The sequence below is a fragment of the Barbus barbus genome, assembly GCF_936440315.1.
Source record: "Barbus barbus genome assembly, chromosome: 38".
NCBI lineage: Eukaryota > Metazoa > Chordata > Actinopteri > Cypriniformes > Cyprinidae > Barbus > Barbus barbus.
The window spans coordinates 4,147,006-4,158,944 of record NC_136716.1 but is presented as its reverse complement, the minus strand read 5'-3'; the positions used below and the strand labels follow the sequence as shown (position 1 = coordinate 4,158,944).

The window sequence follows — 11,939 nt, the reverse complement described above, 5'->3', positions numbered from 1 at the left end:
TCGGTTAGCAGAAATACATGCTGAAGTAACGCTACACAATGGCTTTTGGCATTAATCTAATGGATTATTGGTAGTCGCTATGCCATTCATTGCGATTTAAAGAATCAATCCATGAGTGAATGTATTTAAATTATAGCCTAGAAAGCATACAAAGAGCGCTTCCCTTATAATCACTAAAAATCTGTCACTCGTTTTAGTTCACTGCAGTCTCGTTCTATTATAATTTATGAAGCTCTAAACTGCAGAGTTATTCTCTTACTTACATCATGTTTACTTTCTAATAAGAGGATTTATGAGCATGCAGAACTCAGGACTGAACAAAACTCAGCATTTTGAGCGGTGAGTGGATTCTGACTAACTTAAACACCTTTGATTGGCCATTTTGTTCAAGAAATCAACAGTTAAGCCATCCTAGGTGTATATGACTTTTTTCTTTCAGATGAATACAGTCGGAGTTCTATTAAAAATTTCTTGGCTTTTCTAAGCTTTATAATGGCAGTGAATGGGGCTTAAGATTTTGAACTGCATCCATACATCATAAAAAGTATCTCACATGGCTCCGGGGGGTTATTAAAGGCCTTCTGAAGTGAATTGATGCATTTGTGTAAGAATAATATCCTTATTTGACTTTATAAACCGACATCTCTAGCTTCCTCTAATTGTCGTATGCACGTTTGCGAGAGAGTGGCGGATGACGTAGGTGTTGAATATGCTAGTTTCGCAAGAACCAAGTTTTGTTTACAGCAAGTTTTTTTTTTTTTTTTTTTTTTACAAATCCTAATTTTGTACTTCTAATTTGTAACCAGTGTTTTGTTTGCTCTTTCCTCTGCACTTCCGTGTTCGCCTGCGTCCTATGTCATCTGCTGGAACGCCACTCTCTCATGAATGTGCGTACGACAGTTTTCTAACACAAACGCATTGCTTCACTTCAGAAGGCCTTTATTAACCTTCTGGAGCCATGTGGAGCACTTTTTATGACATTTTCATTCATTTGTAACCCCATTATAATGCTTGGAAAAGCCAGGAAATTTTATAGTATAACTCCGATTGTAAGTCATATACACCTAGCATGACCTGAGGGTGAGTAAATCATGGGGTAATATTCATTTTTGGGTGAACTATCCCTTTAATATGAAGATAAACTATTCACGATTATATGTTGCTTGTAAAAAATGGCATCAGAATTCATTGTGATTTTTTTAATGACCGTTGGTCGAGAAAGATGGTTTTTAGGACCAAATGATTTGGTTTAGAACAGTGGTTCCCAACCTTTTTGACTGGAAGGCCCCCCATTTTCCAACACAGTATTCAGTGGCTAATATATTTTATCTGGTATTCTCCTATAATTCTAACAGAAAACTGTCAACAAAACTGTTTATATATTAAAAGATACTTTCATTTTTTGATTCCTGAAGATTCACGATTCTGATCTGGTGTGTTCTTTAATATAAACTATAGGTATTTTGGAGGAAGAAGTTCTCCCTTGGACGTTTGCTGAGGACCCTCCAGTGGCTCCAGACTCCTGGTTTTGAATCTTCCCCGCTGTAAATAATAATTTGATTGATTGATAGTAAATCCAACTATTTTTTCAGTCCAGGTGGGGTAAAGATCATGCTAACCAGCCAAACCTTGACCACTCAGTTGTGACCCACCAGATAACTATTGACTATAATAAGCTAATTATTGATCCAGACATGCATTTTTGCAGCTTAACAGATTTCCCTTTGGAATAAGTGGAATATAATTGAATAATTGAAATGTGGATGTCATAAGAAGTGATTATGTTGAATTTAGTATGGAGCAGTTTGACTGAGTACAAAATATTGTAATCATATTTTGGTAAGACATATTTTATTTGTCACTCCTACACCTAAACAATTTCTCTGACAACAATCTATGTGACTAATTAAGTTTATACTCCTTTTCTCTGCTTACATCGTTACATTTATGTTATGTTTTATACTGCTAAATTTTACTCCCAAATGTAATTACGTTTAAAGGTCAGACGGATTGTTTTGCAGCACCCTTGAAGGGCGTTTTCCAAACAAAGGCAATATTGTTGCAGGATGGATGTCTTTTTATTTTTTTCATTGAACTCTCCTAATTGCTCTACACGTGGAACAGCCTTCCTGTGGAACAGATTTCCACTTTCCTGGCTACGGCAGATAAAACAACATGCACTAAACTATTAGTCATGAAGTTCTTTTTCTGTCCGCACGGGATCAGTTAACAGCCTGTAATGTTTTAGCTTTAACATTTTAGTATAATTGTAACATTAGAAATATGTAATTTCTGTATATAGTGAATATGCAGACGGGAGGCTGATATGCTGTTTATAGAGCATAAAAAGAGCTTTGCATGCATAGAAAATGACAGTATTTGCCTCTGTGGTACAAACATGATGAACATAATTGGCATCCAGATAAGTCATAATTATAAACAATTATCATTTAACCCCAGCTGCACACAGACTTTGCTCATTAAATCAGTCACATGGGCCAAATATGATGGCTAATCTATCAGGTCTCAGTTCTGTTCCTATCAGAGACATCATTAAAATGCACAGCTCACCGTGACAGAGCATTGGGAGCAATATAATAATCTCAAAAGTATCTGATCAACAATTCTCTCTGTTGTATCACCGAAAAAAGTCAATTTACTGAGGAATTGCTAGTTTTATGGTCATGAAACGGGTTACTGTTTAATAGCATGGTTAAATGTTTAATATTTGGTTTCCTGGACCGACTTTGATGTTAGACTCACCAGAACATTGTTAAATTAGCTATTATCAGGCACAAATGTATTTTAATGTACTTGACAACCTGTCAGAGAAGGGAAATACTGACTGTTTCACTCGTACTTTGTTAGATGTATTCTGGCCTCTTGTGGCCTGACCATGACGTTAATTATATTATCTCTCTCTCTCTCTCTCTCTCTCTTTTAAAGGGATAGTTCAAGGGATGGTATTTAAAATATTAAACTTTTTTTTTTCTTTTTTTTTATGGTTCAAAAAAATAAATAAATATTTGAATTTAAATTGAAAAGCCATTTAAAGACCCCCAAAAATAAATTATGCCATCATTTACTAAAGAATACTGACACTTCTCTTAAAAGCAAACCAGGGGTTGTCTAGCTCCAAAAAGAACACCAAAAGCAGTGCAAATTTAACAAAACATTGCACATAAAATTCATTTAGAGAGAACTAATCCTTTAGACGGACAGACAGACAGACAGACAGACAGACAGACAGATAGACAGATAGACAGATAGATAGATAGATAGATAGATAGATAGATAGATAGATAGATAGATAGATAGATAGATAGATAGATAGATAGATAGATAGATAGATAGATAGATGGAGAGAGAGAGAGACAGACAGATACTGTATAGACAGACAGAAAGATTGTTAGATGACAGATAGTAGATAGACAGGTAGATAGAGATATGGAGACAGACAGATAGATAGATAGTGCATCCTATCCTGTAAATATGACTCTGTTTATTCCTGAAGCTTATGTCTGCACTGAAGATCACTGAGAAATGCTTTACAGACACACTCCCTCTCCCAACATGTCTGTGCCTGTCATCTTCACTGCAGTCGCTCTCTAGTCCTGCTCAGTTGAGTCTTACCAGAGTCAGTGGAGAGGAGCAGCATTCAGCAGAGACCTGCACAATGAGAGACAACAGCTGTAAAGAACGCATAGACAAAATCCTGCAAGAGGCTCCGACCGCAAGAAAAGCTCTTCTAGACAACCACAGCAATCTGCACAAGGTGGCCGATTACTGTCAGAGCAAATACCTCAATGTGAGCCATTTTTTCTATACATTTAATTTGCAGTAATTTGTTAGATTTTTTTTTCACTCCAAATACTTATTTTATAGATCTTCCTGGATATTATGTATTCTTTATGTTTACATGAGGCCTAAACATATATAGTATGTACTGATAAAAAAGTACAACATTGTAAGTAGTCTAGTGATAACATATTTGCTTCTTTTAACTATGTGAACTGGATTTAAGAACTGAATTTTATTATATTTGCAAAAGTCATGCATCACACTAAAAGTGAAATTAATTTCACAGCACCATTTATATTATTCAAGTGGATTGTTGAAACACCTTTCTTTATGCTGTACTCTTTTCCAGTCTTTTCAGTCAGCTTTGTGCTGTCTGTACTGACGGCTTACATGCCTAAACAAGGCTGTGGTATGTGTTCCTAGTACTCCATGAAAACCTTTCTTAACATGTTTATCTAGGAATCCATCTCTCTATCCTGGAGATCTGTTACACTGAATGCAGCATGTTAGTTTGTATATAATATCATCAGTAGGTCTTTATCATTAATGATCATATTCATTCAGCATTATATTTATACACTATCATTTAAAAGTTTGGGGTTAGTCTTTTTTTAAGACAGTAATACTCAGCAACTCACTTTCTCTTAAAGGTGACACTAAAGACATTTATAATGTTACAAAAGAAATCACATAAATGCTGTTCTTTTGAACTTTCTTTTTATCACAGAATCCTAAAACTGTTTCCACAAGAATATTAAAGAGCACAACCGTTTTCAAGAACAACAATAATAAAATGTTTATTGAGCACAAATCAGCATATTAAAATGATTTCTGAAGGATCAAATGGCACTGAATACTGGATTAATGATGCTGAAAATTCAGCTTTGATCACAGCAATAAATTACATTTTAAAATACATTTCAGTAAAACAGTTATTTTAAAGGGATAGTTCACCCAAAAAAGAAAATTCTGTCATTGATTACTCACCCTTATGTCGTTCTAAACCCGTAAGACCTTCGTTCATCTTCGAAACTCAAATTAAGATATTTTTTTATGAAATCCGAGAGCTCTCAGGCCCTGCAGAGACAGCAAGGGTCCTAACACGATCAAGATCCAGAAACGTGGCAAGGACATTGGTAAAATAGTCCATGTGACATCAGTGGTTCAACTGTAACTTTACGAAGCTACGAGAAAAATTATAGATATTCAACAATTCTGCTCCTCCTCGTCCCTTATGCTGTGGCGCACCGCCATTGTGGAGAGAGTATCATGTAAACAACGCATGTGTGTGTGTTAACGTAAGCAGCAGCATCATGTGCATGCATTGTTTAAAGTTTTCTCGTAGCTAATTACGGTTGACAAGAGGGTGAGTAATTAATGACAGAATTTTTGGGTGAACTAACCCTTTAAATTGTAGTAATATTTCACAATATTGCTGTTTTTACCATATTTTTTATCAAATAAATGCAGCCTTTGTGAGCACAAAAGACTTCTTTCAACAGATATGTATATTTTTATATTAATTTAGACATGCCTTGGTATTTTATATAGCAAAGGTATAGCATTTTTCACACATAACACACTTGTCTGTAATATTCAAACTGCTGACTTGATTAAATGATTCAGATGTGCTCAATTCTCGATTTTTTTTACCTTTAGGTGGAGGACACAAGAAGTGTCATTGAAGAGTCCAAAGCTCTCACCATGCAGGCCCTGGCCAATGTCACATACCAGATAAACAATCTGGCCACATCTTTGCTGAAAATTTTAGATGCTCAGACAGTTCAGCTAAAACAGATGGAGTCCTCTGTCAACTTGCTGACTCTGGTGAGCGCCGCTTATCACTTAACAGAAAGCACCAGAATCTCTTAAAAAGCAATGCTAGTCATTACTAATGGCAAGTCAGGAAACATTAAACAATAGTTGGTGCTTCTGAATAAAAAAGTAGATCACCCGAAAATGAAAATGTGCTGAACATTTACTCACCCTCAGGCCATCCAAGATGTAGATGAGTTTGTTTCTTCATCAGAACAGATTGGAGAAATGTAGCATCACATCACTTGCTCAGCAATGGATGCTCTGCAGTGAATGGGTGCCGTCAGAATGAGAGTCCAAACAGCTGATAAAAACATCACAATAATCCACAAGTAATCCACACCACTCCAGTCCATCAGTTAACATCTTGTGAAGCGGAAAGCTGCGTGTTTTCAAGAAACAAATAAATCATTAAGCTGTTTTACCTTCAAACCATTGCTTTCATCTAAAATATGAGTCCTCTATCCATAATACTGCTTTCTCCAGTGAAATGGTCTTGTCTGAATCAGGAGAGAAATATGCACAGACCAAGCACCGTTTGCAAGCAAAAACAGTCCTAAAGAAAGATGGCATATTTTGGCCAGAAGCAACACTTCAGTTAGAAACTTAATGATCTGAAAATCCTGATGATGGATTTGTTTCCTTCAAACATGCAGCTTTTCACTTCACAAGACATTAATTGATGGACCGAAGTATTTATGGATTATTGTGATGTTTTAATCAGCTGTTCGGACTCTCATTCTGACGGCACCCATTCACTGCAGAAGATCCCTTGGTGAGCAAGTGATGGAATGCTACATTTGTTACATTTTCAGCAAATTTTCATTTTTGGTGAACTATTCCTTTAATAGAAATACTGTATATGATAATTTTGCCAAAGTTGTAAATGGGCAAAATAACCTCTAATGTCAGAATTCCCATTCAGACAGTTGGCATGTACAAGGAGAAAATAGCCCGGAAAGAGATCGGAGTGCTGACCAAACAGTCAAAAGTTCCCCGGACTCAGAAGGTGGTTCCCCCAGCGAGTGGCCTGGAGCTGTTGCGTGCGTACAGACGGGTTCCCATATCCTACACCCACTTGGACAAACTGGGCCACAGCCACTGGGAAGGCAGCAAAACTGTGAGCAAATATATATATAATACTTTTAACTTATACTGCTGTTTTTTCCCTTGTTGTGGTTAAATGAAAAGTAAATTAGATATGTTTTATAAATAATATGTGATCAAATGTTTGCATTAGGCCTAAAAATACATAGCATTCTGGATTTTATATAATATTGTATTATATATTATATACAACCATTCAAACATTTGGGATCGGTAAGTTTTATTTTATTTATGTATTTATTTATTTATTGCAAGAAATTAGCACTTTTATTCAGCAAGGATGAAATAAATTGAACAAGAGACAATAAAGAATTTGACATGGTTACAAAAATGATCTAAACTAAATACTGTTCTTTTGGACTTTCTATTCATCAAAGAGTCATGAAAAAATGTAACATGGGTTCCACAAAAATATTAAGCAGCTGTTTTCAACATTAATAATAATAAAAAATGTTTCTTGAGCAGTAAATCAGCATATCTGAATGATTTCTGAAGGGTCATGTGACAATGAATTCTGAAAATTCAGCTTTGCGTCACAAGAATAAATTACATTTTAAAATATATTATGTAAAATTATTTTAAATTGTAGCATTTGGACCAATCAGACACGATTTTGTAAATTACTGTTATTACTGTCAGCTATATAAATAATTGTAATTAATCATAATTATTTATATACAATTCCCTTTTGAGCTAATTTGCTACAAAATTGTTAGCAAATATTACAGAAAACATACCGATCCCAAACATTTGAAATGAAATATATAGTATTTACTGTTATAAAAAAGTATTTATGAATGCATCTAAAAGTATGTTAAGTAAAATATATATTTCACACTAAGAAATGTATTTTTTTAATATGTGAAGTATGTACTTGCATGTACTTGTTCCATTTTAAAGAATCAAAAATTTATCACAAGCAAAATAAGTTCAAACAAATCTATCTGCCAATGTCCTTTTTACTGTTTTTCATCAGTAGTTATTACTCATATTTATAAGATAAGAGTTTAACTTACTTATTTAAATGGTTTGCACTATATTTTTGGCCTACTGATTTCATATATTTATTTGAATTTATTATGTTGTGACACTGAAGGAAGAGCCAAAATCAGACAATGAGGACTCTGTGTCTGTACAGCTTGGCACACAGGAGACAAGCACCTTCAACTGGTTTGTAATAAAAAGGCTTTTGCTGTTTATATTCAGACAGATTTCGTTATAAATGTTTTTGATTAACTCACTTGTTGTTGCCGTCATTTCAGGTCTTTTTTGGGTTTCGCAGTTCCTCCTCCATCAGTGCCTGACTGGGTGGGTTCTAGCACCACTGCTCCACCTGAATTCTCTCCAGCTTCACCACCTCCTTCACTCATGTCTGACCGTTCCCCGTCTCTGCCTGCCTATCCCGACCTGTCCATGCTGCCTCCTCCACCTCTCCCGGATGATGAGATGGGAGACACTCCACCCCCACCTCCTCCTCCCTCTCCTCCTCCACCTAGTTCTGTGTATGGAGGTTCTTTGATTCCACCTCCACCACCTCCACCTGGCCAAAATACCTCATTAACTTCAGCAAACCCTCCTCCTCCTCCAGGTAACATGGCTATTCCACCTCCTCCAGGCAATGTCCCTGTCCCACCTCCTCCACCTCACATTCAGGTCAAGACGCCTGCTCCTCCTCTGCCTCCTCCTCCTCCTGGCTCTTACAGTGGGTCGTCACTACCTCCACCCCCACCTCCACCTCCACAAAATGCCTCCATGGTGCCACCACCACCTCCTCCTCCTCCTAATACTGGAGGAAAATTTATTCCACCTCCTCCTCCTCCACCCCCTCCAGTCAATGTCTCTGTCCCACCTCCTCCACCTCACATTCAGGTCAAGACGGCTGCTCCTCCTCTGCCTCCTCTTCCTCCTGGCTCTTACAGTGGGTCGTCACTACCTCCACCCCCACCTCCACCTCCACAAAATGCCTCCATGGTGCCACCACCACCTCCTCCTCCTCCTAATACTGGAGGAAAATTTATTCCACCACCTCCTCCTCCACCTCCCCCATTTTGAATGTTGATTTTCAATGTTATTTTTATGGGAAAGACTATATGACATATGATAAGATTTTGAATGCTTTTTATTAAATAATATGAAAATGTTCTTAGAAATGTTTATGGTATGAAACATTAAAGACAATAATGTTTTGTATAAAGCGTATTATAATATGTAATATCAGACATGTTTTATTCTTTTTATGCTGTACTCGCATAAATTGAAGGAAAATATTTAAATGCATACAATATTATGTCAAAATGCCCATCTTGGCGAGTATTCACTTAAACACAGTCGGTTTATATTAAACATAAACCCTATAAGTGAATGCAAAACAGAAGTGTAAACGTCATTGCACACAGAGGTCTTAAAGAGACAGCACCCTAAATAAACCTGCTGTCTGTCATCATCACTCTTTATTTATTTATACAGTGAAGACTATCCAGTGATATTTAATTTTTTTTTTTTACAGTTGAGTTCAGTTCCTGTAGTAATTCTTTAACTTTATTACTGTTAGACCTACCTGGAAAACATAAAATACGTCTTAATTTCAGTAGTATCTTGTTATTGGTTTTGTTTGTGTTATTGCTTGTCATTTATTTATCTGTTCTTATTTTATTACTTACTGTTTACTTTTCTTTTTTAGTTCAAATAAATTCATTTGAGTTTGATTGCTTTCTTTGGTTTAACCACCTGATAGCACAGCTGGAATAAATCCTAGCGAAAGCACTACCTTTTTATCCAACTGAAACAAATGATGGCATCAAACTGATTTGGTGAAATTTTGTGGACAAAAAAGGTATGTTGTCAATATTGCAGCGATGCATGATGCATTGTTCACACAGAAATAACTTTCAGTTTTTCAGAGCAGCTTTCTGTGGGTTGACACAGTAAATCAGTGAAAAACATGAAATGGCTGGATTTTGCTTGAGAAAATTCATTGCATAACAGTAAATGTGACCACATCTGAAGACTTGCACAAGAAAATCTTAGTAACATTTCAGAATTTATTTTATTATTAGGTAATGTATTGAACATCGAAAATCGTATTATTTCTCACATAATTTACATTATTACAGTACCTTTCTCCGCCGCCTGGAACAAACGGCTCGATTAGTTCTGGGTTTGATGAAGACCCGCCTTCCGAAAAACTAAATGTGTTGTGATTGGTTAGCTGTCCCAGTGCGCTGTGATTGGCGAACAGCTTAGATGGGTTTCAGTACTGCCACGCCTCTTGCCAAAGCAGCAAGCCATATCAATTCACATAGACATATTACATCTGTCAATTCAGACCCCGAGAATATTGAACAAGAGGATCTCGCAGAACCTTTGCATGCACAGATATTGCAAGACATATTAAAGTGGTAACATTATTGTTGTTTTTTGAGGGAGGGGGGGCTAAATCACGTTTTAGGATGTCAACAACAGCTTAAAAAATAATTGCATTTACTATGTACAGATAAGTGCAAAGGTAATATGTATTATGTTGATTGTGTTTTAATTCTAACATTTTAACATGAATTGCAGTTAAACTGTTACAGTTACAGTTGAATTTATTTATACAGTAGTCCCACAGATTCACACTATTTGTGGCGGCATATAGAAGAAGAACTGTGGCAACGCTTATGCTAGATGCTTCAAGAAACCTACCAACAAATGCTTTACGCACTTGTGTAAAAATGCTGTAAAATCAGGATGCTGCCAAAAATGTCATAAATAGATTTTATTTGGCAACTGACTTCTATTAACAAAATTAAAGCAACATTTGGTGTGACCATCCTTTACGTTTAAAGCAGCTTTTGCCCTCGGTGCACTTGCGCATAGTTTTTCTGGTAGGTTTCTTGAAGCATCTTGGAGATGTTGCCACAGTTCTTCTGGATTGAGTCTGTCTCAGTTTGTTCTGTTTCTTCATGTCATTCCAGACAGACTGGATGATGATCAGATCAGATCTCCGTGTGGAGCACTGGCTGTTGTCAGACAAAAATATCACTGGATTATTACAAATAATGGCAAAATGAATGTTTGGAAATATAAACTGATAAATTCTCCTGACACACTTCAGCAAAAGATAGAAATAACTGACTTTAAACCATTTTTAGCTGGTGAAAATACTAGTGTTCTAATCATTTTGGCCACCACTGTACATTCACTAGTTGTTTTCATTGCCGTCAAACTGCTTTCAAATCCTGTTTGGGCAGGATGTGGGAAAAAAATAATTTATTGAAATAAGTTTTTTTTTTTAATTAAGTTTATTATTTTGTAATCATCTTTGGATTTTTCATCAAATTGATTGAAAAAAAAAAAAAAAATTATGGATTATTAAAATAATCAGTGGCAGCCCTATTTCTGATCAACAGAATCTTGAGGAAATGCTTTGATTCTGCTTCCTCAGGGTCACCGTTCGTAAACGCCATCATTCACAAGGGCTTCGACGAGAGGCATGCGTACATAGGGGGAATGTTCGGGGCTGGGATCTACTTTGCTGAAAACTCTTCCAAAAAGCAACCAGTATGTTTATGGAATAGGAGGAGAAACGGGGTGCCCTCTTCACAAGGACAGGTCATGCTACACGTGTCCGAGGTGAGAAGAGATCAGAGCAGGCCTCTTATTTAAGTGGCTTCACGTTTCCCAGCACAATTCAGCTTTGTGTTGCATTGTGATGTTATTTTCCAAAACCTTGAAGAGAAATTGATTCCCTATTTCCTTTCTAAAGCGCTCATGCTCTCCATGCTTCGCTCTTTCTGCTCCTCCCAGGCATCTTCTGTTCTGTCGTGTGACGTTGGGGAAGTCTTTCCTGCAGTTCAGCGCGATGAAGATGGCCCACTCGCCACCAGGACACCACTCAGTCACTGACTGGCCCAGTGTGAACGGTCTCGCTCTGTCTGAGTACGTCATCTACAGAGGAGAGCAGGTACTACAGCCACAGGGTCCAGATTTTTCCATTCATAGCCAGCATGCATTCGCAAACCCATTTTAATTCTGAATTAGAATGTGTGGCCAGGATTATTTTGCAGTTTACTGAATCGTGAAAGTGAGTGTTTCTTACCTGAATTGTTATAGTTAACTCTAACTAAAACCATTGAAAAAAAAAAAAAATTATTAAATGAAACTGAGACGTTATATATATACATATATATGTGTGTGTGTGTGTGTGTGTGTCATGTCTCATTTTCATTTAGTTT

The 11,939-nt window shown here is 36.5% G+C and overlaps 1 protein-coding gene across 2 annotated transcripts; it reads left to right on the top strand.

Moving 5' to 3' along the window:
• The first annotated feature begins 3,641 nt into the window (after positions 1 to 3,641).
• abi3b (ABI family, member 3b) lies at positions 3,642 to 9,427 on the top strand. 2 transcript variants are annotated; one of them, XM_079397274.1, is made up of 6 exons: positions 3,642 to 3,808; positions 5,461 to 5,628; positions 6,542 to 6,736; positions 7,820 to 7,893; positions 7,986 to 8,376; positions 8,593 to 9,427. In XM_079397274.1, exons 1-6 carry the CDS (start codon positions 3,677 to 3,679, stop codon positions 8,773 to 8,775), a joined length of 1,143 nt encoding a protein of 380 aa, XP_079253400.1. In that variant the 5' UTR covers positions 3,642 to 3,676; the 3' UTR covers positions 8,776 to 9,427. The 2 variants fall into 2 exon arrangements, with proteins under 2 accessions (XP_079253400.1, XP_079253399.1); XM_079397273.1 differs by having other exon boundaries at positions 7,986 to 8,425; positions 8,643 to 9,427.
• The last annotated feature ends 2,512 nt before the right edge of the window (positions 9,428 to 11,939 follow it).